At 41.3% G+C, this 18,639-nt stretch overlaps 1 protein-coding gene across 4 annotated transcripts in view; it reads left to right on the forward strand.

Annotated features, from left to right (window-relative positions):
• Positions 1 to 18,639, forward strand: part of SNTG2 (syntrophin gamma 2) — a 218,520-nt gene that overhangs the window by 135,088 nt on the left and 64,793 nt on the right. For all 4 annotated transcript variants that reach the window (XM_081189127.1, XM_081189125.1, XM_081189126.1 and 1 more), the window contains exons 7-8: positions 1,706 to 1,793; positions 6,450 to 6,541. In XM_081189127.1, the coding sequence (XP_081045253.1) occupies positions 1,706 to 1,793; positions 6,450 to 6,541 (180 nt within the window). The remainder of the gene's footprint in view (positions 1 to 1,705; positions 1,794 to 6,449; positions 6,542 to 18,639) is intronic.

The following is an 18,639-nucleotide window of genomic DNA, read 5'->3' on the forward strand; positions in this document are numbered from 1 at the left end:
AAGGGCCAGTATTCAGTCCCTGGCCATTTTCAGTTACAGGTGTTGGAGTAACTGAACATGAGGAGGGGTTAATTTTTTTCCATGGATGTAAATCACTCCAAGGATAAGCTGATCGCAGGTGCGACGTCAGTCAAGCCAGTTGCTATGGTAATGGCCCAGTCCCCAATTATATCTGTGATTGATGCATGTCAGCTCAGTAGTGTGAGTCTGTTAGCCTATAGTTAGTTTGTATGTTAGCTGATTTTAACATATTGAATAGCTGGAGTTTATTTGGAGCAATGGCGATACTTTGTACTTGCATGTATCTGTATATATCTGTGTCTGCAAAAGTCTACTCTCTCTCTCTCTCTCTCTCTATATATATATATATACACACACACACACACACACACACACACACACACACACACACACATCCAAACTGCTTTATTGAGACTTGTCTTCTGCGACATTAAACTCTTTGGACCTTAAGCTTCTTCTGTGTGGTGACTGGTACTGGAAGCAACTTTCATTGTGTGGGTATCTCACCTGAGACTCCCATCAAATGGATTTCAAGTAGCAGGACTAGAAAGGCTCTCTGCTTTAGAGAATAGTCAATCAAAATAGATAATTTGTGGCTAGTTCAACCATGAGTTATATCCCTCACTTTATATCTCCTGGCATGTGCAAAAACAAGTTATGATACTACTAAGCTGATAGAGAACGTAACATTGATCACGGAGTTCAGCAGAGTTTCAATGGCCCTTACATTATAGATATCACAATGCAAGAACCAGATATTGCATTTCTCTAGTCATTACCTTTTAGTGGTAATAATATCAGGTAATGATATGGTGTGATAGACTGGAAGATGATGCAATGAAACCATTGTGGAATCTAGCATGTCTGTACTTAAACTCAGTTACTTTATAAATAATTCTGTGTGCTAGGATTCCAGATCTTCTTCCCACTGTAGCTGATCAAAGTAAATATACCACTTTCCCCATTTAAGATTGGCACCTAGGCATGCTCATGTTTCTTTTTCCCCCAAATTTTCATTGGGTAGATAATTCCAGATATTTATTGATGTGTAGATGGCAATAGTAGTGGCGAACGTGTTTCACTAGACATAGATTGCGAATTGTCTGTGGTTCTTAGACAACACATTCCTTTGATAAACTCCCATTCAGATTACTCTTATACACTCTCAGGGGTTACATGAAGACATTTCTGTTTCAAATGACATTTGCTGGCACTTAAATAATACTAATTATGCCATAAAGAACATAATTTCCACAATGCAGCAAGTTAAGATTGTTGATTTGCATGGAAGAGATAAGCATTTGTTTAATTTCCTCCCCTCCACTACCAGTTTGAAATCTAGGAGATTGTTAAGTATTTAACTTTGGTTGGGTTGTGCTCTAATTGTATTATCAGAATTGTATTTGAAGGATGTCATTCCCACTCGGCCACCTTGCACTATGCAAACACAGCTCCCTCTTTAAATTTAATTTTTTCAGACTCTCCAGCTATTGTAGGTATTCTTTTCTTTGTCATTTATATTTTTGTGGTCTAACACTCAATATATTCTTCATTCCAGCAGCAAGCATGAATATTGGATTCCTGACAAAACTACGAAGATGTGGCTTTTTTGATGTACACTATTTTGCTCTCTGTGGCTGGTTCTTCTTTGGTATAAAGTAGCTGTTATTTGTCACACTGACAGGTGCATCTACTGCGAAATGCTGGCGATGAAGTTACCATCACTGTTCAGTACCTCAGGGAAGCTCCATCATTTCTAAAGCTCCCATTGGGTAAGGGAAAATTAATGGATCTGAGCAAAACACTTTCCTCCCTGCGATATTTCTCATAACAAGCAGACAGTTGCGCACAAACAATATTTCATTCATGAATGCTTTAGTTCAGGAAAGATTCTATATGGAAATGCTATATTATTTAATGTTTATATATGTTTAGGCATGCATGCAAGCCACTTTCCTGTGATACATGTATGAATATTGTAACCCACATGGGCAGGGCTTGTGTCATGGATCTTTCTCACCCAATCACTGGCCCCTATGATTGGGTAGGAAAGACTCGGAAGATAAGCCCCACCTATGTAATAACAATAGTTATAAACATAGCACAGCCACGTGGGCTGTTGCCCACTCCTGCACACATGCAAAGAATCAGGTTGCAGCAGTGCTGCGATTTTCTGTGTGCTTTTGAAACTAACAGGAGTTATCTGCATATAGCTGAGCTCAATGTAATTATTGCATCAAACTCGTGGTGTTTTTTTTAACAAGTATGTTCTAAGAATCATAATCATTCTGTTAAATTGCAGCCAGGTTGCCATGTCAGCTATTTAAAAATGGTTCAGAATTTGATTTGTGCAGGAAGTTTCTTAGACTAGAGCCCACTAATTAGCTTTCACTGCCAAAGACGGGGAAGCTTATGAAAACAGAGAAGGTAAAAATACTGCAGTGTGTAGGCAGCGTGCACCCATAAATTCCTGATTCAACTGAAAGTAGTCAAAAGCAGACTATTGGGGAAAGTTCCATCATACCCACTGTCATAGAGAGCGAGGGAGAGAGATCATCTTCTCAGGCATATGTGTGAAACGTGTACAGATCCTCAGACCAGAAAAGCCCTACTACTCCTTGTGGGTGATGTATATATAAATTTATAATCAGCAATCCAGGAAAGTATAGAAATTAGGGATCCAGTATAGATTTTATTGAGGCTAATGGGGTAATGTGCAAATGGAAATACTGATTTTAGTTATTGGCGTATAAATATGTGGTAAGAGGATCCCCAAGTTTAAAGAGTGGTGGAAATAAATATTTTGTTTTACAGTTATCTGTTGGACTCTAGGATTTTTGATTCTGGGCTTTGTTAATACGTTTTAAGAAACAGTGTTTTTAAGTTGTTGTTTTCTTTCTATCATTGTGGTCTTGAAGTGTCTTTCATTGGAAGTAAGGTCCTTTGACCAAGTAAATGATCTTTGGATCTCAGCCAAGAGTGGACAGTTTGGTGGCGCACCTAAGCTCTGGTTGGTTGAGTCACTGCTGTTTACCAGTATCTAGATGGGGAGGAGGGAGGCAGTAATGAGGTGGGCATGGTGCAAGTGTGGAGCCAATCCAGCACCACTGATCTCACCCAAAATTGGGTACGTCTAAGATAAATTCAGTATTTACTTCAATACATGCACAATCCATCAAGAGGAACACATCCCACTAGCCAAGTGTGCTCTCTACCCGGAAGTAGAGTACAAAAACAGGACAGTTGTCAAACACAGTATCAGCCCTGTAGGCTGGATTGGGCTTCTTGGGTCATAAGTCATATATTTTTGGTTTATGTGTCTTTTTTAAAAAAATCAACAGATGAAGAAACTGATTGAGTGCTAAGTTTATTTGTGTTTAGCAATAAATCATCTTTGGCTGTATCAAAGTTATTAGGAGAGAGAAGATACTTAAAGTTAAAACTGAGAGTATCACCTAGCCAGAAAGAAGGATGGAGGCAGATGTGAGCACGTTAAGATGGAAACAGTTTAGCATCTAAGACTGTCGAGATTCTAGATTTTTTTCCAGATCTTTCTCTGCTTCGTGTTGATTAGAAGTGTGAATATTTTTTTGTAAATGTCAGGATTGTGAGGTGATCTGAAAACCACTTGAAGGGTGATGTCATGTCTTACCATCACTGCTATTATTGCTTGGAAAATTAAAGTATTTTGCATTGCAAGCAGCTTATTTAGAAAAAAAGGTTCTAAGTTCACTCTCTGTAAATGAAATACATCGCTAGATTTTTTTTTATTACTGATGCCTTTCTATCTAACAATGAATAAGAAAAAAGAATAATTTTTGGTGTCAGTCGTTTTAGCAAGGGAAAACCAGCTTTCAAAACAATATAATTTGGAGTTTATAATATGAATGCAATTGAGATTGTTTTAAAGAAGGGATTTTAAAAGTGTTAAGGAAGTCTATTTCTATGCCCTGCTCTCTGTGTATGTATGAGAGTGTGTGTATGTATGAGAGTGAGAGAGATGCTATACTACAAACGTTTGAGCAGGTTATTAAAATCTATTTATTTTAGTCTCCCTTCACTTCATTGCTAGACAAGGTTATAAATATTAAAATAGCTTTCTATGTCTGCAGGATTATTTTATTTTTTAAGTTTACTATGTTTTTAAATTATTGTTAATGCTACTGCTATTGCAATTATTATTATTTATTATACTGTGTCTTTATGCTGTGCGAACCACATGGAGTGGGCAATGCCCCCCCAAAAAAAGTGGCATACAACTAATTTTTTTACAAACAACTAATAGAGTGTCTGTGTGAGAATCGGAGACAGTACTTTTTTTCTAGAAAAATAGGTGTCAATACCCACCATGAAGTTGTTACAGTAAGTGTAACACTTTTTAACCAAAAAGAAGACGAAGAAGAAGAGGAGTTTGGATTTGATATCCCGCCTTTCACTCCCCTTCAGGAGTCTCAAAGCGGCTAACATTCTCCTTTCCCTTCCTCCCCCCCACAACAAACACTCTGTAAGGTGAGTGGGGCTGAGAGACTTCAGAGAAGCGTGACTAGCCCAAGGTCACCCAGCAGCTGCATGTGGAGGAGCGGAGACACGAACCCAGTTTCCCAGATTACGTGACTAGCGCTCTTAACCACTACACCACACTGGCTGGGAGGTGGAAGGAGGTGCTGGTACTACGTACCCTTGAGTACCCCCCTGGGGACCTTCCGATCAGATCCCCCCCTCTCTCTTTCTCTCTCTCTCTCTCTCTCTCTCTCTCTCTCTCCCACACACACACAGAGAGAGAGAGAGAGAGAGAGAGAGAGAGAGAGAGAGAGAGAGAGAGAGACTGGCTTTTGATCCATCTAGCTCAGTACTGTCAATCACACTGACTGGTAGTGGCTCTCCAGGGTTTCAGACAAAAGTCTTTTCCCTGCCATAGCTGGATATAATAATAATATTAATAAATAATAATAAATGTCCAGTAGACCTTATAGACCAACTAAGTTTGTTCTGGTATAAGCTTTCATGTGCATGCACACTTCTTCAGATACACTGAAGCAGAAGTCACCAGACCCTTATATATAGTGGGAGGGTGGGGTTTTTCTCAGGAGGGTAGTAGGAGTTGGGTTGGGCTCAAACCTGAGACCTTTTGCATGAAAAGTTTCATAATTGAGCTGCTTCCTTCCTTGACCGCTTTCTATTGGTAGTGTGTGCTCCCCTGCACTGTGCTTATAGGTGGGGAGCTAGAGCATGATAGGAAAGCTAAACTCTTGAGGGAAGAGTTAGAATTGGAGGAAATGAAAGGGTTTATTACAGAGAGGGCACTACACACACAAAATGGTCAGGGAAGGTCATATGATCCATAATGAAGTCATTCTTGCAAGAAATAAAATACCGTGTGTGTGTGTGTGTGTAAATATGATTATAAATTAACGTGGAGAAGAAAAGGAAATAACTTTTAAAATGTTTAAATACACCCAGAGGCTCAGCTCATTGAGATGACAGGCTTCTTACACCACAACCTGGGGTGACTTTTAAGGTTTTGGAAAAAAGGAGTAGACTAATTAGCTTTCACAGAGGAGGAGACTTCTAAGCCAATTCTTAAATCAGTTTGAAGTTCCTTACATCACCAGTTGGGTTTCAGAAAACGCCTTGGGCAGTTCTTCCTTGAGAATAGTTGATCTCGGTAGCGGCTGGTAGGGCCACGTGGGTGGCGCTGTATTGCTTTCCTGGCTTCAGCACAGTCTAGGCGCAGCATTGGGAGAATCACATGTCCACTTGAGCAGCACTGAATGCCATCCCATGCATTTGATTGACATGTATATCTGCTGCAAAACTCTGTGATCTCATAAGCTCAGTGAAGAAATTTAGACTACCATCCAATTCATTTTTTATTTTATTTATTGCTTTCTCTGTCTTTAATGCTAAGAAATGTATAGAACATGGTGGAAACTATTAGAGTTAAATCATATAGATATAGGTGATATAGATCTAGATATACTGTATTTTCCGCCCTATAGGACGCACCGTCCCATAAGGCGCACCTAGTTTTTTTGGGGGGAAATAAAGGGGGGGAAATATTTTTTCCCCAGGCGTGGGGCTGGGGCGGGGGAAGCCCAAGCTTCCCCCGACCCCAGCCCCCAAACAGACAGCTCTCTGCAAGCCGTGGGAGCCCAGGCCGGGCTCCTACGGCTTGCGGAGAGCTGTGCGAAGCCTGGACGCACTGAGCTGAGCGCGCGCAGGCTTCAGCATTCAGGCAACTCTCCGCAAGCAGTGGGAGCCCAGCATCCCCCCAGAAAAAAGCACTGTATATACAGTATGGTGTACATATTTGGATGAACTCACCTTTTTGTACATATACACTGCAATTCTTCTTCAGTCATATGCATTAACTTTCCACTGATGAAAACAGATTATAACACTTTTTAAAAAAATATGCTGCATTTTAGGTTCCCCTGGACCATCAAGTGATCACAGCAGTGGCACGTCCTCCCCTCTCTTTGACAGTGGTTTACACTTAAATGGAAACTCAACAAATACAGTAAGTGGCTTATATCACTTTGCCTTGTTGCACGTGTAGTTTATGTGACTTGCGTCTCAGGAGAACAAATGTGGCTTATGCCATTTAACAAATTTCAAGAATGTTTATTCTAGTGCCATATAATGGTCTGAGTAGATCATGTTGGTGCAAGAGGAGAAGATTGGAATTTACTGTGTTGGGACTCTGAATAGTTGAGAAAATGTTCAGGGGGAAATTGTTCAAAGATTTGGAGTGAGGTGTCATTAAAAGAGGAGGAGGAGAAGAAGGAGAAGGAGAAGGAGAAGGAGAAGAAGAAGAAGAAGGAAAAGAAAGAAAGAAAGAAAGAAAGAAAGAAAGAAAGAAAGAAAGAAAGAATATCACAGGGTCCAAGCATGCAGTGGAGAGAATGGGTATACTTTACCAAGGCCTGGTGATTCAGGGTTAGGGCAGCCCAGGCTGAGACCCAATTAGCAAGTGGAGAAGAAAGCACACTAAATTTAAAAGACATTGCCTTTCATATATCAATGAAAAGGAGTCTTCTGTGTTCAGCTCCATTGCATTTGAGAAGCCAGATATAGGTGAACACACACACCCCCGAGAGATGGGGGGGGGAATAGAACTGGAGCAAAAATACTTCATATTTTATCTGGCCCTCTAGAAAAGTCACAACCTTCCTTCATCAGAAACAAAAAGATTTGAACAAGTGGAAGATGTCTATTTCCCCAAGATCGAAAGCCAAGATTTCAAATGCCTGGAAATGAAAGTGGCTTCAGCTTCTAAGGTGGTTTGTTGAAAGCACAAGCATGAGGCAGCATTTATCAGATTGAACTGTGATCAAATGGTCAGATAAGGAGGTTTAGAAATGTCAGTTACCAGCAATATTTTTCCCCCCTAGGAAATGTCATCTGTTCAGTGAAATGGTGCAGTATCTTTTGTTTCATGTACATTCTTTTCCCCCAGAATTGACCCAGGTTTTTTTTAAAAAGGAAAAAGAAACAGAGCACCTTGTTGCATTTTCAGAGTTTGTGTATCGAGGGCCCGACCCCGCTATGTGAAATAAATACACAAGGACACGTGATATAAGGTTAATGGGCAAGAAAAGGCCACAACTTTATTGATTACAGCAGTGAAAAGGTATTGGCTTAGGCATTGGATGACTATAGGTGGTGGGTTTATTCAACAGTAGGTGGAGCCTGTTGATGCTCATCCAACTATAGGCTCACCCCCTGATGTCACCGAGGGTCGTGCCATGGCCTCCCGCCAAGCAGGCATCGGACGGAATACACGACCGCCAGATTCCTTTAACGGAATAACCCACGGTAGATAGCATAGGTGATGGTCACACCTAGCCCTTGACACAGCACAACACATGAATCCAATGCCTAACCTACCCACCAATACCACAAAAGTTGTGACGATTGCTACGAGGTAGGCGAAAAAACCAGAAGGCCTAATGCCTAATGGAAAAATTCCTACCAGGCCCCCCAGACAACCAGGGCGACCAACCTAAGGTCCATAGCAAGGCCAAAAACCTATACCCTGAGCTAAATGGGAGTGGAGGGTGGGTGACTCGCTGAGGGACGGCGACGAATGAGGAGGAGGCGGAGCTGGCACCACAGCATTAAGCTGCTAAACACACACCCCCGGAGGCATCTGGTTGGCTACCTCCGGTGGGTGTGGGCGCCAGCCAGGTAAGGAGGGGAGGGGGCTAATGCCCCCTACCAGGGGCGGAGCTCGGTCTCCCGCCCACAACCACTCCCCTCTCTTCCAGGGAGGAGAGTCTTTATCACACCAGGTCCTGTATTGACCTGATTCTTTAAGAATGTGAATATTGCTTAAGCTGTATTTTCATTTCAACAGCTGTAACTATGATACTGATATCTATGTAGACTGGGCATATTTTTTGTCTAATAATAACAAATCTGAAATGGAAATCTGAAATGGAAATCCTCCCAAACTACCTCCCTGGTCCTGTCAGCTAGCTGGTGCCTGAAGAATAGCTGGTGTACTGAAATCTCACTTCCAGTTTTCTACCAGATGCACAGAAATTCAAAAACAGTTGTTGTATCTCCTTTGGCATTCTAAAGACAGGCATCTGATATTAAACCACTTTGCAGATATCAGTAAGTCTAGTGAGGATGCATCAGATAGTCATATTTGTTTTGTTTTGAACAATCCCAGAAGTAAAGGGGAAACTTCAGTGGTACCATGGACAGCTCCATGGAAACCTCAAGAAGAAGAGTTTGGATTTGATATCCCGCCTTTCACTCCCTTTAAGGAGTCTCAAAGCGGCTAACAATCTCCTTTCCCTTCCTCCCCCACAACAAACACTCTGTGAGGTGAGTGGGGCTGAGAGACTTCAAAGAAGTGTGACTGGCCCAAGGTCACCCAGCAGCTGCATGTGGAGGAGCGGAGACGCGAACCCGGTTACCCAGATTACGTGACTACCGCTCTTAACCACTACACCACACTGGCTCTCAAGCTGGAGATTCTGTAAGCCATGAGTAGGCAAACTAAGGCCCAGGGGCCAGATGCGGCCCAATCACTTTCTTAATCCGGCCCACAGACGGTCCAGGAATCAGTGTGTTTTTACATGAGTAGAATGTGTCCTTTTATTTAAAATGCATCTCTGGGTTATTTGTGGGGCCTGCCTGGTGTTTTTACATGAGTGGAATGTGTGCTTTTATTTAAAATGCATCTCTGGGTTAATTGTGGCACAGAGGAATTTGTTCTTCTTTTCTTTTCTTTTCAAAATATAGTCCAGCCCCTCACAAGGTCTGAGGGACAGTCAACTGGCCCCTGCTGAAAATGTTTGCTGACCCCTGCTATAAGCGCAGAGCTCAGATGTTGCTTCAGCAGCTGACATTCTCAGACGGAGTCTTAAATAGGAGTTGCAGCTCTACCTCAGTTGCGAACTCTGTCCTCATTTATTATTTCCAATATTTCGATAAGTCAGTTCATATAAAGGGGTCTGCCTGCCTTAGCAGTTACAGAATGGATTAATTGTGGTTCACTAGGGCAGAGACCTCTGAGTCAGGGGCGGGCAATATGACGCCTTTGGCTGAAGAAGTACTAACCCAATTGTTGGCTTCCCCTGTGCTGTATGTATATGTACATATACAAACAAACACACTCACAACATAGTTTGAGAAAACATTGTTTAGGTAGTGTACACAGTCATGAGCTTAGCACAGGCAGACAACTGCCTGTACATGATGGGAGGACTACTGAGTCTAAAACTAGAGTGTGATGCTTCTTCAGGTGGCCTGGCTACCCCATATGAATTGTAATCACTAGACAGAAAACATGGTTGTATTTGTTGTGTATCACCCGCAGGAGCCATAGAGGAGGTTTGTGGGGGCACAGAAAACCCCTGAAATTCTTGATACCTGAAACTTGTTGGGTAGAATTTAGCAGTGGGAGTTCTAATATCAGCACATACTACTTTAGCAGTTTATGAAAATCTTGGGTATCTTATTTGGAATTTCTACATTATTGGCACCATAAACTTTTATGGTTAAAGGAGAGCTTTGCCAAAGGAGTGGTTGGAATGAAGAGCTGAAACCATGAAGGATGGATTTCACTGAGAGCTGCAGTTCAGTGGAAGCGCAACTGTTTTGCATGTAAAATTTCTCAGGTGCAATCCATGGAATCTCCAGGTAGTACTAGAAGAGACATACGAAATCTTGGAGTGCCACTGCCAGTCCATGGAGATTAGAGAGTATGGACCAGCGGTCTGCCTCAGTAGCAGGCAGCTTCCTGTGTAGCAGGTGATCACAGAACAAGTGAGGGATATAGAACTGCAAGGGAGAAGATGTCAGAGACAGTGGTAGCTCGGGTTACATACGCTTCAGGTTACAGACTCCGCTAACCCAGAAATAGTACCTCGGGTTAAGAACTTTGCTTCAGTGTGAGAACAGAAATCATGCTCTGGCAGCGCAGCGGCAGCAGGAGGCCTCATTAGCTAAAGTGGTGCTTCAGGTTAAGAACAGTTTCAGGTTAAGAACGGACCACTGGAACGAATTAAGTACTTAACCCGAGGTACTACTGTAATATTCTAGAAAGGAGCAAGAGTCACAAGGCTGTGTGAGGAAAGGCTGTTAAAGACATGGAACTACAGGGGGAGAAGATTGTACTGAGCATAAATTGGAAAGGATGACAATCAAAGCTTTGAAAGCTTGACATTCAGCGCTATAGCCAGTGCTATAAGCCCAGATGTGGAATGGTTGAAAGGAGTGCTGGGATCAAGATGTGAAAAGGAAAGGCCAAAGACAGCCAGATGATTAATAGTATTCAAGGTGAGAGAAGAGAGAAGGAATCAAAGGGGATCATACAAAGATTTAAGGACTTGGAGACTGGTTGCCTCTCTGAAACAGGCCAGGAAAGACACCTGTGGACACAATGTTCAATGGAATTTAAAAGTAAAATGTTTATTCACAGGAAATGACCAGGATTTCTTTTCAGAAGTCCGGGGGGGGGGGAGAATACTGTTCAGGCACCGACAAACAATTATTGTGCATACCAAAGAAATGCTATGATTAACTGTATTTAAGGTTATTATCAAGAATAGGCGATGATATTCAGGATGGGTTTGTGTCTGCTACAGATGTTTTGAGCTCGATAGAAATACTGGCTTTACAGAAATGGCACAATTATAAAAAATTCCACACTTCTGCAAAGGCTTCCACTTTTCAAGGAAAGCAAATTGAATGAATGGCTAAATTGGCAGTGAAGGCTATCAACGAAACAAAGGGAAAATATGAATACAACATAAAAATCAGTCTATATTAGCTATAGAGTTATGTGAATATTATACATATCCCTGTCATTTCTTTTGTGTTTTAAAAACTTCCTTCACTGTTTGAATTAAAATGGTTTATATTAAAAAATTAAACAGGGATTCAATCGGATTCCCCCCTTTTATAAAAAGCTTACTTTTTAATCAAGGATATTAAAGGCCAATGTGTTATCAATAATTTATTCCCCTGATCCAGAAGAAGCAGTGAACACCCAGAACAAGGCTGTGTCTAGAAACACAGGAAACTGCCTGTGTTTCTGCTCTTAGTCCATCTAGTTCAGTGTTGTCTACACTGGTGGACAGCAGGTCTCAAAGTTTCTAGGAAGGGGACATTCTCAGCCATACCTGGAAATGCCACCTGTATTCAAAGCAGACGATCTACCACAGAGCTACAGCGATTTCCCTTAGCAAAATTCATGGGTGTAAAATAAGTCCTACATCTAGCGCTTGGGGGTTGTGAAGCTTGTCACTGCCAAATGTTAACTGTGCCTGAGGAGGAGGGAAATTCATGTAGAACCTCCCCATTTCCTCCTCCAACAGGTGTTGCCACTGGTGGAGCTAATAGAAAGCCAATTCCATCATCCAGCCACCTCCTCTCCCCCTGGGCTTCCCAAACCCACATGAAATTAGGCTGAGGGCTGGGTGCAGACCCTGGTCTAGAGGATCCCTACTCCTGCAATAAAATAAATAGGCAAGTGTTGCAGTGGAGGGTCAGGGACTGACAAAGTTGTCTTTGGTTGGGGAATGTTGCAGGATTTGTGGAGAGTATGTCAAAGGGTATGGAGGGGGGCTGAGGGTGGTGCCTGCTAGCTCTACTCCTGACCTCCATATGTTTAAAATATTGGTGGTACCTGGTACAAAAAAAGCTCTTTCCTAATCCCAATTCCACTGGCACTGATAAGAGTTTTGAGAATATAAAAAATCCTCATTGCAAATCTAAGTTGAAAATAAGATTTTTGCCAAAAATGATTGGGAAATGTTCATTAGTTTTGCCTTTGAACATATCCATGGACATAATATGCAAGCTATCTTAATTATATGCAAAGTCGCATTTCAACTTCCAGATGGTAAAAGCATTTCTCATAGAATCTTAAATTTGTTCAGTCCTGTTTACAAGAAAGGATTGTAATCTTTGTATTCATTGTCAGTAGACAAAATAAATATTTCAGGAATCTCAATTTTTTATTTCCCCCCTAAATTTTCAAATTTCACATTACAAATTAAACATCTTTTATACCATACATTTATTGACTTCCCTCCCTCCCCTTCCACTTTCCCACCATTCCTGCATAATTTGAAATATCCATCTAATTCTGTTTTCCTATCTTACATCACTTCAACATTTATTATACTGTTGCATGTACTTTAATACTGCCAGTGTTGTCAACTGTACACAATTATTTTAAATATACTCAGCAAAAGATTTCTACTCCTAGGAATCTGAATTTCTAATGTATGGCTATGTGTTGATTCTTCCATCCAGAGGCAGCCTTAATTGGAGCTTTATAAATTACTAAAATTACTAAAAACAACATAAGGAATTTGTTCACTTTTTTCCTCTATAGAGCTTCACAGTCATTCGCAGAACTAAAACAGAAACTTGCCCAAGTACTGAAAATCATTTGTCATAAGAATATGAAAAGCTGACAGCTCTAACCGACTGTGATCCCATGAGTTTCTTTTCTTCCTCCTCGTTTAAGCATTAGGCACATTGCTGCAGAAAAGATGTCTGATTAGTTCTGCTACTTAAAAAAAGTTTTATTGTTTTTGCAAGAACTGGTTGCTTCACCCCTGCTGAAAAACTTGTTCAGTGTTTCTCATTCTGTTTTGAGCAGTGTGCCTTTTGTTTTGTTTTGTTTTGTTTTCTTTTGTTTTGTTTTGTTTTGTTTTGTTTTGTTTAATTGCAGGGTCCTCTTCTCTCTCTTTCTCACCCCTGCCTTGACCACAATGGCTTAATATCTAAACACAGATTCCCACTTTTCCCAATAGGCCACTGCTAGCTAAAGTTTGTATCAGAATCTGGCTGAAATTTACGGCAAGGTGGCCACCAATTGCCCATAGAAGACCCTTGGAATGAACCTGTGTTATGACCCATGACACAACATTGCTCCAGAGGCATTCTGAGGTAGAAATGGTAGCTGCTTCAACCAAGAGAAAGTGTTCTGCCACCGCCACAAGCAGAGGCTGAATGAAGGTGCCAGATTCAGGGCAAATAAAATAAGGTGTTTCTTCATGCAGCGCACTGTTGATCTTTGGACTTCAGTGCCACATGGTGCCATGGTGTCCATTGGCCATATAAGGGAATTTGGCTATACAAGGGAATTCATAGAGGAGGTCTATTGATGGCGGCTAGCCATAATGGCTAGATACGTAGAACCTCAAGATTCAGAAGCTGTGTACAGTGCCACTTCCAGGTTTTGGGGGGTCCTTGGATGGCTCACCTTCCATGGATCCCTCTCCCTCAGTCAGTCTACCTTCTCACTGTTGCAAGACCAGGTGGCTCCTCCTACAGTAGGGAGCCTTGGGAGATGCCCATCCATACAAACCCTTGATGCTAGCCCCAGCAGCATGGCTGAATACTAGTTGATGGGGTAGGCACCCGATGGGAATTGACTGTTGCCTTCATGTTGTGCTTGTGGCTGGTTGAAAAGCTGAGCAGTTGTGTTAGCTTTAATGTAAAGCTAAATTCAAAATAGCTGAAGATGACCCAGGCAGCCAGGAACTTCATGTGAAAAATTATTGCCAGAAACTCCATCTTTCACTGAAGGGTGACTTATCACTCACTGTTCCAGGGTGGCATGAGGAGAGCCAAAGAAATCTCTAGCCCTTGTGTGTATCACCTCTCTGGTCACACAGCTTTGTTGAATTGCAATTTGTATCTCCTGGTAGCATAAAATGGGGCCAAGCTGCATGTTACATACAGTTGCCTATAACTCTGTCCTGCTTTTCTGTCTGCACGAAAATACATGGGAACTGCTCACCATGTAACCGTGGAAAAGATATCACTCTCTCTTAGCCAAACCTATCAGAGCCCTTGTTATTCTTGTGTAAATGGTGGTACCCTGTTGAGCCCCTGTCTCCAGTTTTGACAGCCAGTCATTTCTGCATGGACTGACTCTCTGGAGAAATAAAGGCACTGAAAGCTTCATGTTTGACTAGGTGAATTCATTTAATTTTAAGTCTGGATATTTATTTTAGCTTTACTGAGCAAAAACATTTCCCTTGACAGAAGGCGTTAGTTTCAAGGAATGACTATTGAGCATTTTCATGAGTCCTGTGTTGCTAATCATTTAAATTCTTGTAGCAAAGGGATCTCAACTGTCCGCTTGTTATTTGGAATGTAACGTTCTGTCCCCTTTGAAATGGATTTAATTGCCTGACATGTGTATGGATATATTTCTTTCATGCTACTTTCATTATTTCAGTGTTAATTATCTTCAGCTTGGATAAAAGTTGAGTCCAGTCTAAGCCAAATAGAGGTTGGATATAAATATTGATTCATATATTAAGTCAGAGACTATGCCCTGCTGTTATACAAACCAAGATCTGTAATACAAATGAAGATATCTGGAACACTGTCCCATCAGATGTCAAGAAAATAAACTACCTGACTTTTAGAAGACATCTGAAGGGAAGTTTTGAATGTTTGATGTCATATTGTGTTTTGATTTGTTGGAAGCCACCCAGAGTAGTTAGGAGAATGCAGTCAAATGGGCAACATATAAATAAATTATTATTATTATTATTATTATTATTATTATTATTATTATTATTATTATATTTATTTATTTATTTATTTTATTTTATTTTGCCTATTTCTGCTAATGTATCTGAGAATCAAAGGTGATTTAAGCCGAATGCTCCAAGGTCATCTAGTGAGCTTCATAACTGAGTGGAAATTTGAACCCTGGCCTCCAAGTTTCTAGTGTGACACTCTTACCACGCTGACTTTTTATGTCAGAGAGGCATAACTTGATCTCCCGAGCCTTCTATCTTTAAGTAAATGCAAACATGGGGGAACTCTGATTTTGAACACAGACGCGACACACGGTCCTGTTTTCTCTGTTATTTTCCCTCTATCCCAGTCAACTCTTACTGGTCCCACTAAGGAAAACCTTGGGTTGTATTCAACGTTGTTCTAAAGCTACGGTTCCATCAGCACAAAGATTTTCCTTGTGAGATAAAACCTTCTCCCCCTCCCCTCCCCTCACTTGCCCACTAAATCTTTTCTGATGTTTCCCCCCTTCCCTCTGGAGCAGATTTGGGAATTGCGAGGAGTGGGTCCTATTGTGCCAGCTTATGCTAGAACTGCAGTTCAGCTGAATATGGCACCGCGTACGTAACTCTGTGAAGCAAACAGTTCCTTCAGGTGAAGAGGCCATTTGGACCGGGGGAAATGGCAGTGTGGGGACGTTTAACACATTTTGCACATTCCTTGGCTCCTATGCTGTTAATTTAAATAGTCTAAGATTTGAGCAAGGCCAGCCATACCATAAGGTAGGTAGCAAGGTGGCTGCCTAGACAGTTGATTGTGGGCATCATAAAAGGCTTAGTTCTTTAACTTATTAGTGTTGTGTTTTTTAACTGCTAGGGAGGAGGAAAGTCACTTGTGGGATTTTCTTCTGCAAGTTCCAAATAACTTGGCCGGCCCTGACCTTTGTGGGGGATGGCTCCATTTCCTGCTCCACCTCAGTCAGCAAAATGACTTGGGCTTGCCCTGGATGGGGGAGGTGCTTGAGGTGCATAGCTGTCAACTGTCCCTTATTTGGCGGGAAAGTCCCTTATCCCAGCACTGTGTCCCGCTGCTGTCCCTTATTGATGATGTCCCTTAAATTTCCTGGATTTCAAAGTAAGCAGCTCCTCTCCCTCCCTCCCTGCCGGCCAGGGAGGAGGGAGGCTCCAACTGTGTTGCTTGGCTGCGTTGCTTACCCAAGAAGGCGTCTAAGAATGACTGGGGGTGGAGCTTGCATGCCTTGTGCCGATCAAATCGGCCACGTTGTCTGGGGACTCGCCTTTGCTCAGTGCTTCCCAGCGGAGAGGTGATGGTGGTTTTCCTTGCTGCATCCCCTTTGCCGGGTTGCTGAGCAGTGGGAACCACTGCTTGAGGCTTCGTTTGGCTGCTGGTTGGGTTTTCTGCCTTTGGCTCAGAGGGGCTCAGATGTTGAACATACCTGTGCTTGGAAAATCCCTTATTTTGGCTGCTTATCCCTTATTTTTGAGGCTGCTGGTCCCTTATTTTCAAATCTGTAAGTTGACAGCTATGTTGAAGTGGGCTGTAGCAGCTATTAGTAAGCAGCCCCCTTTGTACCATTAAAGGCATTGTTTCCCAACTAAAGATGGTTCAGTAATTGATGTGCAGGGTAAGAATACCAGAGTTGCATACCAAAGGCCGTCCTATAAATCAAGTCCTATAACTGAGAAGTGCAGCCCAAAATTGTGATTTAATTTTTTAGTACAGCTTATTATTAAGAATTCTGCCCCCACCCCCTGTACAATGTATTCCATGGAACTGGGGGGGGGGGCTATTGCTTCTTGCAACCACATCTCCATGTTTTGTCTGAGTCTGTATATTCACATATTTTGTAGCTCACACTTCCACGTCTTGTCTTGTGCAAAGCCACCATAAAAAATTGCCACCTGCAATTACTCTGCAATTTAGGAGGAAGCGTTTATTTATAAATATTAAAGTTTTAAAAAAAGTTCAGGATGGAAACTATTAGAACAGTTGCACTTCTGTCACTGCTGATGTCATGTCAGATGCATTGTGCTTGTTTCCCAACTGAGATGGAAGAGCAGAAGTTTCTCTTAAATCATCGTGGGTGAAATTCTGAAGCAGGGCAATCTGTGAGATGATGTAGACACAATGCAACACTACACTGATGTATTTGTGACATTGGGCCAGTGCAGGGTGCCTGGAGCAAGCAGATATCCAAGATCTACCAGGACAGAGGAACAAATATTAAAATTCTATAGCTGGTATAAATTAAGTAGAGGCTTGTATCCTGAGACGTGTGTGTGTTGTATTACGGATGGATTAATAAGCACGTTTATTAATCTGAAGCACAATAAGTATTTCATATTGTGCAGTTGCTATCACCTTTCTACTTAGTACTACTTAGTGCAATTCACTGAATGAATAATACATTTCATGATGTGTCACTTTTTTCTTGCTGAGTGTCAGGCTCTCTCATGTGGCAAAGTGAAGAACAATGCAATGGCAATGACTTTTATGTAAAATGTGAAAATGTCTGCTTTGCTGCACTCCGAGATCTTTGAATATGCCACATTTCATCAATCGTCTTCCCAGCCATTAATTGCAAGACTTTTCATCATTATAAGGCTGGTGAATGAACAAGGCGATATATGGTCCCTCTTTGAATATCGGAACTTTTAGGATTGGGCAAACTACAAAATGAAATAAATTGATGATCTGTTGTTACTGTACATTCTGACTTGTGCCAATTTACAGAACATATTGTCTGTTTCTTCAGTGGCTAATGCCAGAGTATTTCTCATGAAAACACCTTATTCGCTTAATTCTTTCTTAGTTGGCAAGCTTAGCAATACTTTTGCAATTATTTGCAAAACTTCAGGCACCAGTGGGAATAGTGCAGCTTCTTAAATTACTATCAGCTATGAAGCAAACACATGATTAGCACACTCGTTATCTGTGAGGGGTGCTGTTTTTGGAGCTGGAACCACTAATTGAAAGAAAGTTTTGACTGAAGGAGCATGGGGATATTTGACCCTTGCTTTCAATGAGCTTTCAGAAATGGACATATAACATCTTGCAGGAATTGAAACAAACTCTACCGATGAAATGCCAATATTGGTGTTTGCTTCTGTGTATCTGATTATATACTTTTGTACTAAATAGTGTCTAGTACCATGCCTCATCAGAACAAGTTATTTCAGATTTGATCTGTGCAAGTTTTGTTTATTTACAAGGCAGTTAATATGATTTGTCTTTGCAGAGGTTACATGTAGTTTCATGTTCTTAAATGCAGTAAATAAGGAAACAATAATTTGTTGCAAAGCTCATGGTGTGCACATGAAGAACTTTGTATTCATAGTTCCTTATATCAAGATAGACATGCACATTTTCTTTTATTTATCTCTGAAATTGGAAAAAAACTGACAAGGTACAGTGTTTTGCAATCACATTATCCTCTTACTTTATTGTGCTTTTGAAGTAAATAAGACTTCTGAGAGGTCTGCTACATGTAAATTAACATTATTTATCACTTAAACATTATGTTGTCATGTGTAAGGCTTATGCTTTTAACAGAAATAAAAGCAATGTTACCACTGCACAAATAAT

This window comes from Podarcis bocagei (genome assembly GCF_964188305.1).
Source record: "Podarcis bocagei genome assembly, chromosome: 3".
In the NCBI taxonomy this organism is placed as follows: domain Eukaryota; kingdom Metazoa; phylum Chordata; class Lepidosauria; order Squamata; family Lacertidae; genus Podarcis; species Podarcis bocagei.